This window comes from Apteryx mantelli, chromosome 6, assembly GCF_036417845.1.
Source record: "Apteryx mantelli isolate bAptMan1 chromosome 6, bAptMan1.hap1, whole genome shotgun sequence".
NCBI lineage: Eukaryota > Metazoa > Chordata > Aves > Apterygiformes > Apterygidae > Apteryx > Apteryx mantelli.
In genome coordinates, this window is record NC_089983.1 from 7,229,447 (window position 1) to 7,246,680 (window position 17,234).

General features: G+C 40.8%; 1 protein-coding gene across 2 annotated transcripts in view; it reads right to left on the reverse strand.

The window, feature by feature from the left end:
- Window positions 1–17,234, reverse strand: part of LOC136992339 (double-stranded RNA-specific editase 1-like) — a 99,694-nt gene that overhangs the window by 26,345 nt on the left and 56,115 nt on the right. For both annotated transcript variants that reach the window (XM_067298680.1, XM_067298681.1), the window contains 2 exons: window positions 4,826–4,940; window positions 500–668 (listed from right to left, as the gene is read on the reverse strand). In XM_067298680.1, coding sequence (XP_067154781.1) covers window positions 500–668; window positions 4,826–4,940 — 284 coding nt within the window. The remainder of the gene's footprint in view (window positions 1–499; window positions 669–4,825; window positions 4,941–17,234) is intronic.

Here is a 17,234-nt window from a genome sequence, read left to right on the forward strand (position 1 = left end):
ACATAAGTAATGTAAACTGCTCAGTCTCAATAGACATTAAAATGATTACAGTATGTCTAGACATGGTTATAACTCTAACAGTTATTAGAAATAACAAAATGAAGAGACACTAGAGACAAGAAAGAGAGAGCCCTCGACGTTCCCAGTGAACTTTTAGAGACTTATCAGGAAATGAAACTTCACATATTTGCTAGCCCAGATTATTTTGATTTACATGTTTATAGCTTACAAAAAGATTCCCAAATACTTTTTTCCACGCTTCCCTCCCCAGGTTCACACCTAGTTGAACACACGTTTTGTTAAAGTTAAACTTTATGGGAAATGGCCTGAAGTGCTCAGTTACGCTTTCTAATGTAAGAGAGATTACTTCACATACTAGCTTGTTTCAGCAGGGTATTTCAGGACAATTGTTTCACATTCAAATAAATATAAGACAAGTGTTTAAGACAGCTTTTCAGTTTGGTGGTGTTAGTTCATCTTCTGTTTCTCTCAAGCTTACCTTAGATAAAGCTCAAGTTGAGTATATAGAAATTTAAGCAGGCACCGGCGAGATACAATTTCTGCATGGCAATCATTTAATGCAAGACCACGATCGCTCATATATTCACCATTGATGCATTTTGTTCCTGTAGAAACACTTATTACCAGAGCGTCTTTCACATCTGTACCTGCAAAACAAAATTTCAAAATTTTAATTTCGGCAATTAAAAATCACAGTCATTCTAGCAAGAGATTTCTTCCCGCAAAATTCAAACAATGCTTCTTTCTGCGTTTTCCTTTCAAAAAAATTGGTTCTTTTTCCAATACTTTCTTTATAGCAAAAGCTTCACTCAGACCTATCCTCCCTGCGCCTATACCAGCATGGTCTATGGTTCACGTGAGTTCTTCATTTCGGAGTTCAGACTAGTTAGAAATTGAAAACTTGCAAGGAAAACATTGCTGCTTCAGGAAGAGATATTAAAGCCTGAACTCCAAAGACACTGCTTTTTTCTGAGACACGGTTGGCCCGCTAGCTTGCAGCACATACCTCTTGGCTACACATGCAGATATCCACTGTGATTTTAGAAATTTGTCTTATTAAAAGGCACTGATTTATTAAAAAACAACACATTTTGATTGGGTATTAAGCCAAGAACAGGAAAGGTAGAACTACAGTAGGAAGGAAGATTAAATGCTTAAACCGCTGCAAAGCTTATCAGCAGTATAATATTTCTAGAGATATAGTCCTTGATGTTAAATAATTCTGCACAGAACAACTAGATGTGAAATCTTTAAAAATATTTTGTGTTTTATAGTCAGAAAACTGCCTCTGTCACAAAAAATAGAGGTCAGCTGTATGAAGAATTCAGAAAGGCAGGTCCTAAATGTTACATCCCTCTAGCAAAACAGAGCAAAAAGCCCCAACAAGCCACACGCTAATTCCTTCGAAGTTCACAACGCTTGATCAGCAGAGGCAGAAAGCGGCCAGCCCTGCCAAATGCCCTCTGCTATCTTCCTGCCGCAGAATAGTTATTAGAGTAAGTAAAAGTCGAGAAACCACATTCTACACACCGACCCCAAAACAGATTTAACCGGACTTTAGGCACCTAAGGCTTAGGATCCTCCCCTTAATGTGAGCTCAGTTCCTAGGGGTGCCTATACAGAGGGAGCCTGCTACAGTGTAGAGCCAGATGTGATGCACGTCCCATCCACAGCTGTGCCAGCTCCGACTCTGGAGCGGCTTGTTCGCACTCCTGTACTGCTGGCACACCTCTGGGCAAACATGCGGTGAGCTGGATGGGGAAGATAGCCGTTGTTTTGAATGCAATTCAGGGCCCTAGTACTGTTCACCACCTGATTGCCCTATGGCAGTGCCAATATACGGGGCAGAACAAGTAATTAGTAAGGGGATGAGTGGCACGGAACAGGACGGGTTGTTTGAGCTGTCACTGTTGATGAAATAAATCCTAACCGAAGTACAGCCTTCGCAAAAATGAATACGAGCCCAGCTTGCCCTCCTATGGGGCTGAGATAAAACCAAGGAGGAGAGATGGGGAGGTGCTCCACCACCTCAAAATCAGTAGAAATAAAGCTTAACGTGTGGAAGGGGCCATGGTTAGTCACTTGAGAATCAAGAAGCCATAACCAGCTCTCTGGTGGGACTCGTCCGTGATACGTACCAGCTCCAGGGGAGAGTCTGGTCCCAGATATTGTAGCGAAACATACAGCCTTTGCATTTTCTAAGCATATATTTCTGCCAAATACTTACTAGAGTCACTATCTAGAGAAACGTAGCTTAGTTAGCTCAAGGTTCATTTTAGTCAGCTGGCATTTTCATAGAATTTACTTTTTTGTTATTTACCAAACAGCCAAGAGAAGAAATGTTCAAATAAAACACGCAGCAGATCAAAAACTTGGCACTTTCAAATGAAAAGAAAGGGGCCGAGTGAAATGAAAGTATCGGACAAAGTCTTCAGCCCAAGTCATCCTGATGCCCCCGTGTAGCGACAGGTACCTCTCTTCTCTGTGTGTTCACTGTGGCTTTGCAGAGGCTATTTTTAATCTGAAAACCTTGAACTCGTGCAGAAATTTCCTAGCGTTTTTCTGAGGTCTAACACAGGGAACAGAACAAATCCAGGTGGAGATTTATGAAGGGAACAGTGACATTACGAGAACTTCAGCAGTTGCCCTGCTGGCCCTCGGCAGCACAAGCTGGTACAGGCTCCCCTGCTACGAGCCATCATGGCCAACGGCATTCCTGTTCGGGATATTCAGTGTCTCATGTCAGGGGAAGCTGTTCTCTAAGGCTGGGCGTCAGGGTCACCTAATTCTAGGGATTCCCCAGACACTTAACACATCCATACAAAGCCGTTTTCTGATAACGTGCAAAGCTATTTCTTCAGTTAATCAAAATGTAGTCACATGTTAATTAAGGCTTTTGATTCTTTGGGCACATGGCTCCTCTGGGAATCTTGGACACAGGGCTGTAATTACAGTAACAACTTTTTCAACATTATACAATAATCTAAAATAAAACTACAGCATGTTCTTCACAGATAGATCATCAGGATGAGGGACTAGCAATGTCTCACTGGACAGACTTTGGGGAACAGTTTTACCCCACTTATACTTTGTATTTACTTGGAGCACAAAGTATGTGCGTGGAAGGGATCTTTGATGAGCTTATGTTTAAGCACCTGTACTAAAACCGAACCCCTTACTTTCTGGATCACATAATACTTCATGAGAATTTGGGACATCATAAAGGTTAGGGCAGAATGATCTCTTCTGGCACTAAAGATAATTCAGTGTTTTTTAAATTAATTTTAGAAATGGTCAAACCCATCAAGTTTCCTTCTCTTAGACTTGCCAGGCTTTCAAGCAGTTTCTTGCATTTACCAGCGTAGTCTCCGAGGCTTATGGTTAGGATGCAGAATACCAGACCGAAAACGTCATAGCCACGTGAGGCAAAGCAGCTGAACCAGTACCAAATAACTTTACTGGCAGCAATCTGTACAAAACCTTCACTCTGACAGAAGCAATGCCCAATTTGCTAACACACGCGCACCGCTCTCCATTAGGTTCTGCACAGTGAAGCCATCAGCCCTTCTGCCGGTTCCACGTGCTTGTCAGGTGGATTCACAAATGCAGCCCATTGAGATGCCAGCAGGAGTACTGGACCTGCTCAGGTCCTGGGGAAACCCAGATAAGAGGGGTCAGCACTGAGAGCCCAAGGAGCACTGCCTTCACAGCAGCAGCCTCCTGAATGCACACAAGTGTGAATCCCAGAGGCCTGAAAAAGACCATGATGAGCCTACAAAGAGGACAAGAATAACCACGAATGAACTGCCCCAACTGCAAGAAGTCTTAGTGCATCCTAAATGGGGATGCGGCCAAAGCTCCCGGATACCTCGAAAATTCTGTGAAGCAGTCTGTGGGACTATCCTTTGTTATAAAGCAATCTCATTTCTTCCAAGAAGGAGGAGAAGAATAAAAATGACAATTCAAACATGGTGGGAGAGGAGATCCTGCTCTGACTTGTACAGCTAATAGGGTATTTCATGACAGGTCCAAAATGAACTTCAGTCCAATCAAGTGACCAACTGGACTAAAGGCAAGGATAAATCTTAACATAAGGAAAATTCAGCAGCAGCACGGATGCAGATCAGCTTACGGTGGAATTTCACTTTTGATCCAACTGATCTGGCAGAGCACAGATCTCATGTGAGCAATCACAAAAGCACAACCTTGCTGCTGGTTGTACGTGCACACTAGTGTCAGCTGCTGAAACAGAAGCTGCTTTCAGCAAGTATTTTTACTAAAATGACCGAGACACTAAGCACCAAGAAAGAAATATTGCAAGAATAACTAAATAAAGCGCAAAGTCCTAAGGACTTGGAAAGCAAGCATAATTTATAACATTATATGCCAAAACAGAAGATACTGTCTATGTGACTAATGTGCTGAATGTTATGTTTACATTTATTTCCAAAAAGGTGCATAATTCATTTCAAAAGATACATGTGTTTTATAGAATACGATTTATCTCAGAAGTCTCAATTAGAAGTCTCAAATATCTCAGAAGTCTCAGGCATCTCTACCTGTACAGAATATAGGAACTTTGTTGAAATAGAAGTATTCGCAGGTAGAATTTTCTTGTAATCACATTTAACCAAGATCCAAGTGCCTTAAACACAACAGTTTGAAGATTAAACAGTAATATATTTCAATACTGGTTGAGTGAAGAAAAGATACGGTTTCTTAGAATACATCCAGAGTTCTGGTATTTAAGCAGTTAAAATGGTGTGGGTGGGTGTGTGGGGTTTTGTTTTGTTTTTTTTTTTACCTGTTGTCATCACAATTCCAGCAAGGACTTTCCTCCGTGCATGTGGAGATGTGAAATTTTCTGTCAAATCACTGAATTTATCTACAACCAAGCGTGCAACAGCATCAGCTAAAACCTGTAAAATCACAGAAATGCACGTTAGGAAATTAAACAAATAATAAAACCATTAGGTTATAAAGATCTGCACTTGTACTGATTTGACATAATAGATTAAAAGAGTTTGCATCGTTCATTTTTAGAAGATTGATGGGACAAAGATTTTCAAGTTCTGCAGTGCGTCCAGGAGCTATCTAGGGTCCAATTTTCAGTTATACTGAACTCTCATAGCTCTCTGTAGGCTAAACTGGAGCTCTGTGTGCTCTGCATCTATAAAAACAGGGTCAGACAGCCTTAAGCCAAGAATCAAAACAGCTAATGTTCATGATTGTTATGAACATTTGAGGCTTATGAGAACAACTGAATAGACAGTTGAGTCAATATTTTCATGCTCAAACCTCAAAACACATCAGTTCAGTATCCTAAACATTGGACCTGACAAGAGGATTGAAGTGCAAAAACCAGCCTCTTCAAACCATCATATAAACCTTTTATAACCATGGAATTAATTATGCAGTTATTACATAAATAAGAATGAATCCATTTTCAACAGTAGTTAAATTTTATATTTTTATTTTTACAAGACATATGCAAATTTAGGAATGGAAAATGTCAACATATAACCCAAAACAAGCCATCAAAAATTAGGAAGATTCATCTCTCTCACCTTCGGGAAAACTTGAATAATAGATACATCCTTATAATTTGCCAACAGGGTTGGCAAGCAACATGGGTCATACTGTAAGGGTGAATAATTTCTAATATTAAGGGAAACTTCAAAATACCAGTCCTGCTTTTGTTGAACTCTGCCGATGGTTCAGTTCAACACTGCAGCTAATCTCACCTGATGTTCTTAAGGCGGTTGGAACCATAACAGCTAGAGGAAATGAGTCAAAATCAAAATCTTGAATTTTCACCTGAAAAGAAACTGAAAACCAGGGCAAACCATGCAACAACATTGCCTTTGAGGAAAAACACTGGTTAATGGCTGTACTTGGTACTGGCTAAGTGGTTTTCACATGCACTCCATGAAGCGCAATACCCCAGCAGTGTGCATGGCAGCACAGTTATTTATTCCAAAAGAAATGGCTGAGTATGGCAAGTTACACGTTCAAAAAGAAACAGCTGTAATCTAGATACATAAAGAAAGAGAAAAACCTTCTTAGGCATCTTCCTCTTATTTAGAGGAAGTAGGAATGCCCATTAAAACAGGCTCTTTAAGGCTGATTGGGCTGTTTCAGACACCATCACACCACCCAGGCACAAAGAAAGAAGCCCAAAGCTAGTACGGGAGATGTGGCAGCTCATTCTCACCTGTCTCCCACCAGGATCAGCATCAGGATCCAAAGAGAGAGGGAGAACTGAGAGCTGGGGAGGGAACCCAGTCCAGACCACGGACCCCTGCAGATGGGTGTCCAGCTGTAAGCTGCTAGCTAAGCTCTTGTTACAGTCAACAGAGATGCAGTCAACATGGTGGACCATTCAGCTCTCCCTCAACAGACTGCCTGTATTTGATCAGCTGAGCCACCCTCCAGACTTCACTGAGCAGCTCTCCATTGACTATAACGGCAGCTCGGACACTCATGAACACAGAAACACCTAGGCTTAATATTTTTGACTACGTGTAGCAGTCTATAGTTTGGAGCCAAATCCCATCGCTGAAGTCCCAGGTATAAAGAGCTCAGTTCGGTTGTCCATGTGTTGCCCCCAGCGGTACCCGAGATGCTGTGCGGTAACCACCTGGCCCACGATGCTCTAGAAGAGCACAGGTCCTGTGTCTTATCTGCCAGTGCTATGCAGATGTCTTTGGTATCCAAGAGCATTGAATGTGGTGCTAAACACATGCGTGGGCAAGTAAATCAAGCCCAAAAGGACTCTTGAGACTGAGAAGATTCTGCTTACTAACTACCTTTGGGCCCCTTCAGTAATGGAAGAAAATCACCGTTCTCCTTCCTCCTAGATAGGGTCCAAGGCAAACCAACAGTGCTGATGGGCAACAGTACACAGATCTGTGTGGAGGGATCCAGTTGAATCTAAACAAAAACTTAAACATAATCGGATCTAAAAACGCATTGCCAGGGTCAAAAAAAACAGAGGGCTGCAAGACTGTCAGCTCGATTCTCCACCATCATCTTTGCAAAGCCCGTAAGAGCCGACAGCCCGGAAACAACGTGAAGGAATTTTCAATGTTAACCCCCTTCTGGGAGAGCTTTAGCAGCCAAGGAAGAAATAGCTACAGCCTGTGTGTCATAATTTCCAAGCTCTACGGCTTTTTCCAGAAGCCTACTGGAAACAAAGACTAGTAGTCAGTGGTGACGGAGGTCGCATTTATCCTAAGCTTCAGTCAATGTTTTGCATTGCACAGTTTGCAGGTTTTAAGAGCCCCAACACTCCAACTACGAATTTTCATGATGCATTTGAATAGACTACAACTCAGAAACTCTTATCTCACTAATGCAAACAAAGTATTTCTGACGCTGGACCCAAAATTCTGTCATAATCTGTGCTACAATAGCACCATGATCAAATGACACAAAATTTAATTGTGCCAGTCCCAGAACTTATATAATGCAGTAAATAAGAGTGAAACTTTGCAGGATGAAAGACTATAAGGTAAATAAATACACAAGAAGCAAAACAATAAATGCCACAGTTCTATACTCATCTTGGTATTAGAAATGGAAAATTAAGACACACGTAGCTTAAATAATTAACCTGCCTACAGCTACATGGCAGACCACCGCGGGGAAAGAACTGAACAAAGATCAGAGTCCCATTCCAACACTTTAGCCACAAACCCGCTGCGTAGTTTGCTGATAATGCTTCCTAGTTGCAAGTTTCATGCTCTCATTTCTAAAAAATCATACCTAATTTTCTACTGTGCTTTACATCAGACATACTGGAGCTTCCAGGAGAATATGGCTGGTAGCTGACCAGCTATCAAGCAACGCATAACCATGCTGATCAATGTTACGAGAGAACATATTATTGCAGAAGTAGTGAAAAACTTCTCCGAATACTGATGCACCCTAACCACAAACAGAACAGATGCTTCAGGGACAGCATGTTGAACCAAAGCATCAGCATGCCAGAAAGGCTTGCTGTTCAGGTAACAAAAAATATGGATTATTCCTTCTTTGTAAAAATTAAGCGTGGTCTGAAAGAGTCTTCTCAAACACTTGCCTGCATAAAAATGCCGCATATCAGAAATGGTGCTCACAAAACCTTGAGCCAAAAACCACCGGTAGTAAAAGGGAAAGGTACAGAAATGCTTCTTTCAGGATCTCTGAACATCGCTTCCTTATGTAGCTCCTCAGTCCAGATGGCTAAATGGAGGCTGATCTGCAGAGGCCTGTAATCTCCCCATTTCATAGGGAACCAGCACCGCTTGATGAGGCTTTTTGTCATGGGGCAGGAACTCAAACTTCTAGGCATTTCTGGGAATATACCCATGGACAAGTTATCTGCCAGTACTGCTGATAAAAGGGTATTACAGGCTCCGATAGCTACTTGACAAGTAATTGGGTGGAATGCTCATATATAGGGTTTATATATATATGTGTGTGTGTGTGTATGTATGTGTATATATATATATGTATATATAGCTTTTTCTGACAAGATTATTTCTTACATAATTGGTGAAGTAGATATAACCACAGTGTTAGTATACAAATGAGAATACGGTGAGTCTTTCTGGGAAAATGTAAGCTTATGCAGAAGGATGGGGCTGCATCTCAAACAACGTGGAACTAAGCTGCTGGCAAAGAAACCTAAAAACGCTTGAATGAATTATAAAATAAGACCCTGGAGAGCGTTGATAAGAAGAACTAAGCAGAACTCAAGCTAGACAAAAATGTCCACTAGAGATGTGAACAACACAGAAGAAACTGTGAGGGAGGGAAAAAAGAAAAGAATTTTACTGATAGAAGCAGGTTAATATATTAAAGATGTTATTGATCTGATATCCAAGTTGCATAAAAACAGGTGCATGGTGAGAAATAAGCACTATTAAATGTCTACAGATTAAGTTGTCAAGATTTTGGTCTTGTATAGGTTTGAAACTGCGGAATACTTACCCAATAAACTAGATATGAACTATCTTTTTCTCTCAAGCAGTCTATTCCATTAAAATAGTAGATTCTTTAAGAGCACTTGTGTCTATTTATGCATTTCATGTGGCTTGCTATGGCTCAGTAAGTCAATAAAGGGAATCGGTGCACAAAATTCATGCATTTTTTCCAATCACCTCAACAAAGATACCACCTCACCTACAAACATGTTTCCCCTAGATCTCCTGGACATACCTCAGGTGGGCAGAAGAGCAGCAGGACGACAAAGAACAAGTCCCGCAAAGTTGCAGTACTGTGTGTTTCAGATTTGTCTCACCACTCTAGACACGCCACTTCCTCACAGCACCGCAAAGCCTTTTCCCACCTGACTTCCACCGGAAAAGATGGAGCGTTTATCTGCTTTAGATTACATTTGACAATTAGAGAATCAGACTTTTTAGCCTGAATAGACATGCTTTTATCAATAAATTATCTTCTCATTAGATGAGGACTCAAGTCTGGCAATAACTGCTGGGACTTGCCTATTTGTCTGCCCTTCAAAATATTAAAAATAGTAATAAAAGTCCACTGACTGAGATTTTACTGAAACTATAATGGTCATGGCAACAAAAATCTCACCGTTTCCCATAACACTGTAAGTCAAAAACTCTTTGTTTATGACACAACCAATCTGATTCATCTGGAACTTTTGCTGCCTGTTTTCTTACCATCATCTTCATGTCTCAAAAACATGTAAACTACAGGGACACAGCTGGCTGAGCAGCTCAAGGAGACAGCCTCTGCTACTGACGACAGACAGATCCCTAGTATATTGGTTTTTCAAAGGAGCAGTAACTTTCCTCAGAAGAGCTTAGAAATGTGCTGCCTCACTAGCTCTGCAGAGTCAAGGAATAGCGATAGATCATCACAGAATCACAGAACGGTTGAGGTTGGAAGGGACCTCTGGAGATCATCTAGTCCAAGCCCCCTGCTCAAGCAGCGTCACCTAGAGCACGTTGCCCAGGATTGCGTCCAGGCAGGTTCTGAATATCTCCAGAGAAGGAGACTCCACACCCTCTCTGGGCTACCTGTGCCAGTGCTCTGTCACCCTCACGGTGAAGAAGTTTTTTCTCATGTTCAGATGGACCTGCCTGTGTTTCAGTTTGTGCCCGTTGCCTCGCGTCCTGTCGCTGGGCACCACTGAAAAGAGTCTGGCTCCGTCCTCTTGACACCCTCCCTTAAGAAACTTGTACACATTGATAAGATCTCCTCTCAGCCTTCTCTTCTCCAGGCTAAACAGGCCCAGCTCTCTCAGCCTTTCCTCATAAGAGAGATGCTCCAGTGACCTTGAAATCAAGGAGGAAGTAATCCAGGACAAGCACTTCCTTCATGCTAAACACAAGATAAAAACCAGATGTCGTGTTTTTATTGCCTATCGCTCGCTTTTTCTCTGCAGGCACTTTTGCTGATGCTGGGGCAGGGGAGGAGGGCTCCTAAAGAATAAAGAAAAAGAATCAACGGTGTTTTCTTTCTGTTTATCTATCTGTCATAGGGGCCATGTTGTCAAGAGTGGAGTACCCTACTAGAGATACTTCAAACTCACTTCTGTCACAGAAGAGATTAGAAAGGAGAAGCTCATTTATGGGACTGTGTGTAAATATGAGCTGATGTGATAGGGAACTTGAAGGATTAGTTGCCATAGTCATATACTTCTAATCACGAGCTCCCAATAAAAGAAGATTCTTTTTTTTAATCAGTAAGTATTATTACTTCAGAATATCTTTGCTGCACATTAATGCTTGCAAGAGACTGGTAAACTTTCAGGAAAGTGTGATTTTTACTAAACGACATTGCTCAACTGTCCCCAGCAAAATGTCACATTGAAGAAAGAGTGCTTTGTAAATATGCAATTGTGGAATGGGACCACCCATAGTTTCCCTCAAGCTTCTCCGCAAAAATAAATAAATAAATAAATAAATAAATAAATAAAATAAAAATCTGCCTGGATACAAAATGCAACCCTCATGGACACACACCACAGGAAATGGAACTCCTCTGGACTAATTATCAAAGCCTAGACATTCCCCCCATAGTCTTCTACATCCCATGCCCCCACATCCAACTGAACCACAAAAACATCACGGCACCTAAGATATGCAAGTAGTGTTCCCATAGTGAAACAATGTCCTGGAAAGGGAAACTACAAGTCTAGTGGTTTGATTTCGATTAAAGGTCGATGCTGCTTTTGGAAAATATTTTAGATAAAGATGTTTGCCTCTGTGGATCATAAGGCGTGGAGGGAAGGGAAGAATCAACCTTTAATACTTGCAAATTCATTCATCTAACAAAGATAGCTGGAAAAAAGTCTGCCTTTACTGTCAGGTATCCAAGAATGCTCTACTCCAAGCTGCAGTATTTCCTGGTACACTTGGTTGGGGGTATCCTGAGATACCCCAACAGGATAGTTTTGTGATGAAAAAACTTTGACCAACCTCTGTATTTCAAAATGGTGAGATAGCTGCTCCCCTAAAAACACTGTGCAGACAGTCGGGCTCTCCTCCATGGCAATCAAGATTGACAGATTCAGGTACAACAGTTTAAAGTTGTCGTTTCAAAAGGTACCTTCTTTGGGAACAACACTGGGTTAAGCTCTTCCTACCTTCTTACAGTCCTCTTCAGCTCCTGGGTTTTGGGGAATAAACTTTCTAGGTGATACCAGCACGAGTGTTTACCCTATGAGCTACATTATGATCAGGGAATAGATCCAGATTAGACAATAATTTTTTGTTATCTTATTTTCAGCTCAAACAAGCATGGAAAATCCTCAGGCCATCACCATTTATCGCTAGCAGTTTCAACCTGGGCAAAACCAGTTTCGGACAGATGCTATGGCAGTACAGCAGAGACAGAAGAGACAACGCTACATGTGGGAAAACGTTTTCTGTTCTCCTTAAATTAAGGCTACTATAGCCTCGAAGCTGATCTCTGGGCAAACACTAGAGAAGCTTTTGCATATATATTTCCAGACTTAGGGACAGAAAATCTTTTCAGCGATTCTTAAAAGTTTTGAAGAAAGCAAGCTTGTACTAGCCAATCAATTTTATGGTTTTTCGTATGTTTCCTAGAACCTGAATACGCTTATTATTATTATATTGGGTGCACACTCTAAAATAGTCTCACAAAAGCAGAGTAAAAACAGTAACAGTTGAAGTCTATATGTAACATATGAGCTTACTGAGGTTAACTGTTCCATTTTCTCAAATCCATAGTAATATTTTTAAACTGCTAGTCTCCTGAATTAAAAAAAAAAAAAAAAAAGAAGAAGAAGAAAAGGAAACTCTTTCCTCAGTGACCCTTTTTATGGCTTCTACAATTAATAAGGATATACTCTGAATTCAGTTTTATAAAAGGGATTCTGAGAAAGGAGGTGGAAGGAGAGACAGAAGAGAGCAGAAGGGAAGGAGCCTGACAGAGCTGAACCTTACTATTGCAAAGGAATTATCAAAGGTAACAAGGAGCGCAAACTGAAGCAAACGGTGCAGGGTGTCTCTGAAATGAAGGCTGGAGGTGGGTGAGGAAAGGCGCAGCGGAAGCCTGCCAAGGAGCCCGGCCGCTGGAAGCAAAGAGGCCACAACGCTCAACTTTTCCTCCTCCAACCGCTTTGGATCGCCTCCAGAAACAACCATGAAGATTTTTCTCTTTCCAAAGAGATATTCCCTCTTGTTTTATTACCTCGTTTAACAGGTCAGTTTAAAGACAAGGACACCAGATGAAAATCACTTCATTAAATGAAATATACTTTAAAGGTTGTAATCCTCAACGCCTGTTATTCTTGATAAGCCTAAGGAAGAAGTAAAAATGAGAGTACAAAACAGCTGCTTAACAATAACTGCTTAATAAGTAGTTATGCGGGCATTCCCAATGCACCCATAAATACACTGCGTTAGAAATCTCTGAACTTCTCTAACTGACCAGACAACTTCAGAGGTGCCTTCATACTTAAACTTAATAGTTTGCAGACCTCAAATTTGTTTTGGGGCTGATAAAAATGTCAGGTTCTGGAAGAAAAAAATCCAAGGACTTGAAGCTCTGCCTCCCCATCAAGCCCAGACCACTGACCTGTCTGGGGGGTGGATCTGTCATATCTCTTTCGGGATCTATTCCATCTCATATAAATAAACATTAATTGAAGCAGAATTTGAACTTTCCTCTCCCATTCTCAGGAAGTGCCCTAACATGAGACACATACAGTTTCTCTACCACCCTCTCCTGTATTAACTCATTTATTCAAAGTTGGATAATTCAAACAAGGAAAGACCCAAAATAGATGACAGTTTGCTCATTGAGGCATGTGAGCTCAAAGCTATTTTGGGTGCATCGTTCCTTTCTCTGGTGAAAGTTACAGTGAAACCAGTTCTTTTCCACATATACAAAACAATTTCAGTTAATAAATATTTTACAGCAATGTTTCAGAAAAAGAAAAAAAACCCTGAAAATCTATGTTTTAAAATATTCTGAACCTTAAAATGTTCAGGTCTGTCTGGATCTGAAGGAAGATCTCAGCAGGAGATCACTCCTACCAAAAGCAGCTGTTCCATCTAGATAAATGCTGGTAAGTACTGAAGCGGTGGTGGACCAAGGGCGCTTCAGGGGTTGACAGCACTCTTGGATCTGAGCGGGGAACTGACCCAAAACTTCCCAAACTTCTGGGCACTCTTTGGAGCGCTAGGGATCTTTCCTCTTCCTCTCAAGCACAAATGTTCTCCCTCAGGTTTATTTCTTCTTACCTTTACAGTTTAGGGCTCATGTGAACTTTCTCACAAGCTGATGAGCACTGGCAGTGTCCACAGTAGGCAAAATCGGGGTCAGCCTGGCACATTATCTCTCCTCTGACAGTGATCAGCATACACAACTCAGAGAAGGTGCAAACATATCTATGCTAATAAAACACGGTAGTTATTTTCTAGTTCTCCATGATAAAAAAGTTTCTTATATTTATTTAAAGAAACTCCAATCAGACAGTAAATTCTCGCATTACTTACACAAATGTATCTTTTTATCTCTTTTAATTCCACCACAATTAATTCAAGACATTACTCACGAATTCCTATGAACATATTCAGTATGATCTTTCTACCAGGTCTGAATTTCTTACATTCTTATTCAACTTTATACATTGAACATATTTCACTAAACACTCTAGGTGTCTTCAGCATCTCTCCAGAGGAAGTCTTCCCAGACCTTTGATCCCTTGCATCACTTACTTGTACATCGTTTCTGTTTTTTAATACTTCTTTTTTATTCCCTGCCTGCCCCAAATTAGACCAGGATTAAATACTGTACCTCAAGTGAAAATACCCATCACACTATTGGATCTCACTCAATTTTTTCCGTGTAACATTTTGTTTGCACGTATGTCCATAATGATACACAAGCTCTTTCTGCCCTAAGTTGAATTTGCAATAAATGAGGTGAATAATTAAAAGTATTCCCTCTAGTGGATGTTTTAATTATTTTCATCTGCAATTATGCTGCTTATTTATTTAGTTTGTTGCCTTCTCTCACAACTTCTCCAGCTTTCACTAATCTAAATAACTCTTTCCGTAAGATTCAATATTTACAATTTCAATTCCCTCATTCCTATCTCTTCAGTTGTTTCCAGACCCAGCAGTGCTTCCCCTTTGCATCACAACTCATTAGCTATCTTTTTAAGTCAACAGTTTGAGGAAATCTGGGAAATATCATGATAAGCTTCTATGAAGGTTTTCCCAACCCCAGCCACCAGTGGCCCCGAGAGGATACCTACCCTGGCAGAACAGTTTCCATCACAACCACTGGCAGCAGGTGTTGCCTGGACCAGCAGACTTTACTAGAAGTCACAAAGTGCACAATATGCACTGGAAACACTGCAGGAAAAAGTACCAAGCGCCTGGAAAAGTGCATTACTAGGAGGCAGCAGAATTACTGGGGCACACCAGAATGCATTGCAGCAGGTTCAAAACCAACAGGCTGAGATGCTTCTTCCCATAATCCGCACCTAAACTGCAGAACTTAATACTACAAGGTGCTGTGGAAGCTAAAAGTTTACAAAAGTTCAAGAAAGAACTGAAATTCTTGCGGGGGGAGGGAGGGTGTCCTAATCCATCAAGGGCTCTTAAATGGAAAAATGCCGTTTTTGGCTAAGAAAATTCTTGAGTTTGGAAGAATATGCTGGGGGAGTGTTGCTAGAGATATGCCCTGTTCTCAGTTTTCTCAAGGCATTTGGTATTGGCCACCGTCCATGCTTGATTTTGCTTTTAGTGACAGCATCAGCCCACCTCTTTCAAACCCTTGCAGCCCTCTTGGGAAGCAGGGAATGTCTAAGGGAAAAGAAAAAAAAAGTAGAGAAAACAAGTGATCTCTGGGACAGCAAAGGACGATTTGGCACCACGGATAGGCCGATGGGCGAGAAGAAGCTTTGGTCCGGCTCACTATGGCTCTTCCTGGGGTTCAGTGCCTCCAAAATACTCCTTTCTTCAGTAACCTGATTTGGACTTTACGTGGACAATTTGCAAACACCTGGTTGCAATAGCTACCACACTTCATCTATAAACACATGACACATTTGTCTTCAGAGCAGATTTTAAAATACTGTTCACCTTTCTCTATCTTCTCTATTCAGTTCTCATCAACCTTAAGTGCCTACAGACTCTATAGATCCATGATAAGCCTTAAACATGGATTTTAAACATTTTAACAACATTAACCTAGATGTGTTGAAACATTTAATTTTCTTCCACGGCAAGGAGTGGAAGAGTGCACATTTTGGAGTCCTTGGTATATGCTTTCTCTTACTGCTAATACAGAAGGTTTCACCGGATTGATTTCTTTGTTTTGGAAAAGTAAAGCCCGATATGTAAGACTGATGAAATCTCTTCCACGTTAATACATTGGATGCCAAGGCAATACATACACGAGGCCTGATTTTCGTCAGGACTTCTTCATCTGTTCTGAGGCACATTTTATTAAGCGACTTACTGGTTTTAAGCCACTTTCTCAGCAAAGAGATTCTCCACACCACTGGCAACCTTGCTTCATCCCTCACAAAAGGTCAAGCTGGAAATAAGCAGATATGCTTGCTTTGCACAGACTGATTTTAAATGTATTAAGCCACTGGATTAGCACTTTGATAATCCACTCCACGGCCCAAAAGACTATACCAATGTCCTTTTTATAAGCTCATTTCCAATGTAAACTTTCCTTGTTTCATTTGATAACTTACGCATGTATCTCCAAATTTAACTTCCTCCACAGTGTCTGCAGCTATCAGGTGTGTAATAACTGATATGCATTCCATCCAATACTTACAATCAGCTCCAGAGTAATAATAATCTTTTCTCTCCTCTAAATTCTTTGCACTCTATCAGTTTTTCTCATGAGGCACCACAAATTAACCATAACGTATTAACTATGTATATAGCTAATCTACAGCATATTAGAGATCTTAGACTTGTGCAGAGGATGACCACTGACTCTCAGATCCATAATGTAATGCTATCTCAGACTATGCATCTTGAATTGTCCTGTCCTTTTTACCGCACAGCTCTGAACTGAAAATTCATTTTGAACCTGCCACTCAGACAGTAAATTCCAACATCTTTATTGGCATGACTACGTCATACCTTTACTCTTTCCACTGAACATTTGGTATCTTGGATTTTTCTCCCCTTGCATGCACCGAGCTTCCGATTTTTCCAACCCAGTTACCATTTTATTTGGTCTAAGGGTTATAACACATCCTATCCCTTTGACGTCACTTCTGTGCTCTCCAGTGTTTGCAGCTTTGCTCATTTTAGGATTATCTCCAAATCTATCATCTTTACACATACTGAATAAGCACTGTGTAAAAAAAGAACAACCCACAAAGAGTATAAAGAAGATAAATAAAGCAAGACCTAATACAAACCCTTAAAAAGTCCCACAAATGCTGAAGTCCCTTATTAACTACTAACTACTAACAGACTGAATTCTTCCTTGATACAATTCCAATAACTTGACAGCTAATTCCAATTGTAATTAAAAGCACATTAATACAACACACCAAAGTGAAGAAAGGACAATAAATTCCTGACTACAAGCTGATCAAAAGACTTCTGAACTACTTCTAAAGCCTGCTGGGCGCTCTTGAGTTTATGCCATGCTCTGTGTCAGGGTAATTCCACAGCCGAGTAGCCTATTCCTTTGCGCACCTGTAACAGATGTAAAACGCAATCTGGTCCTAAAGG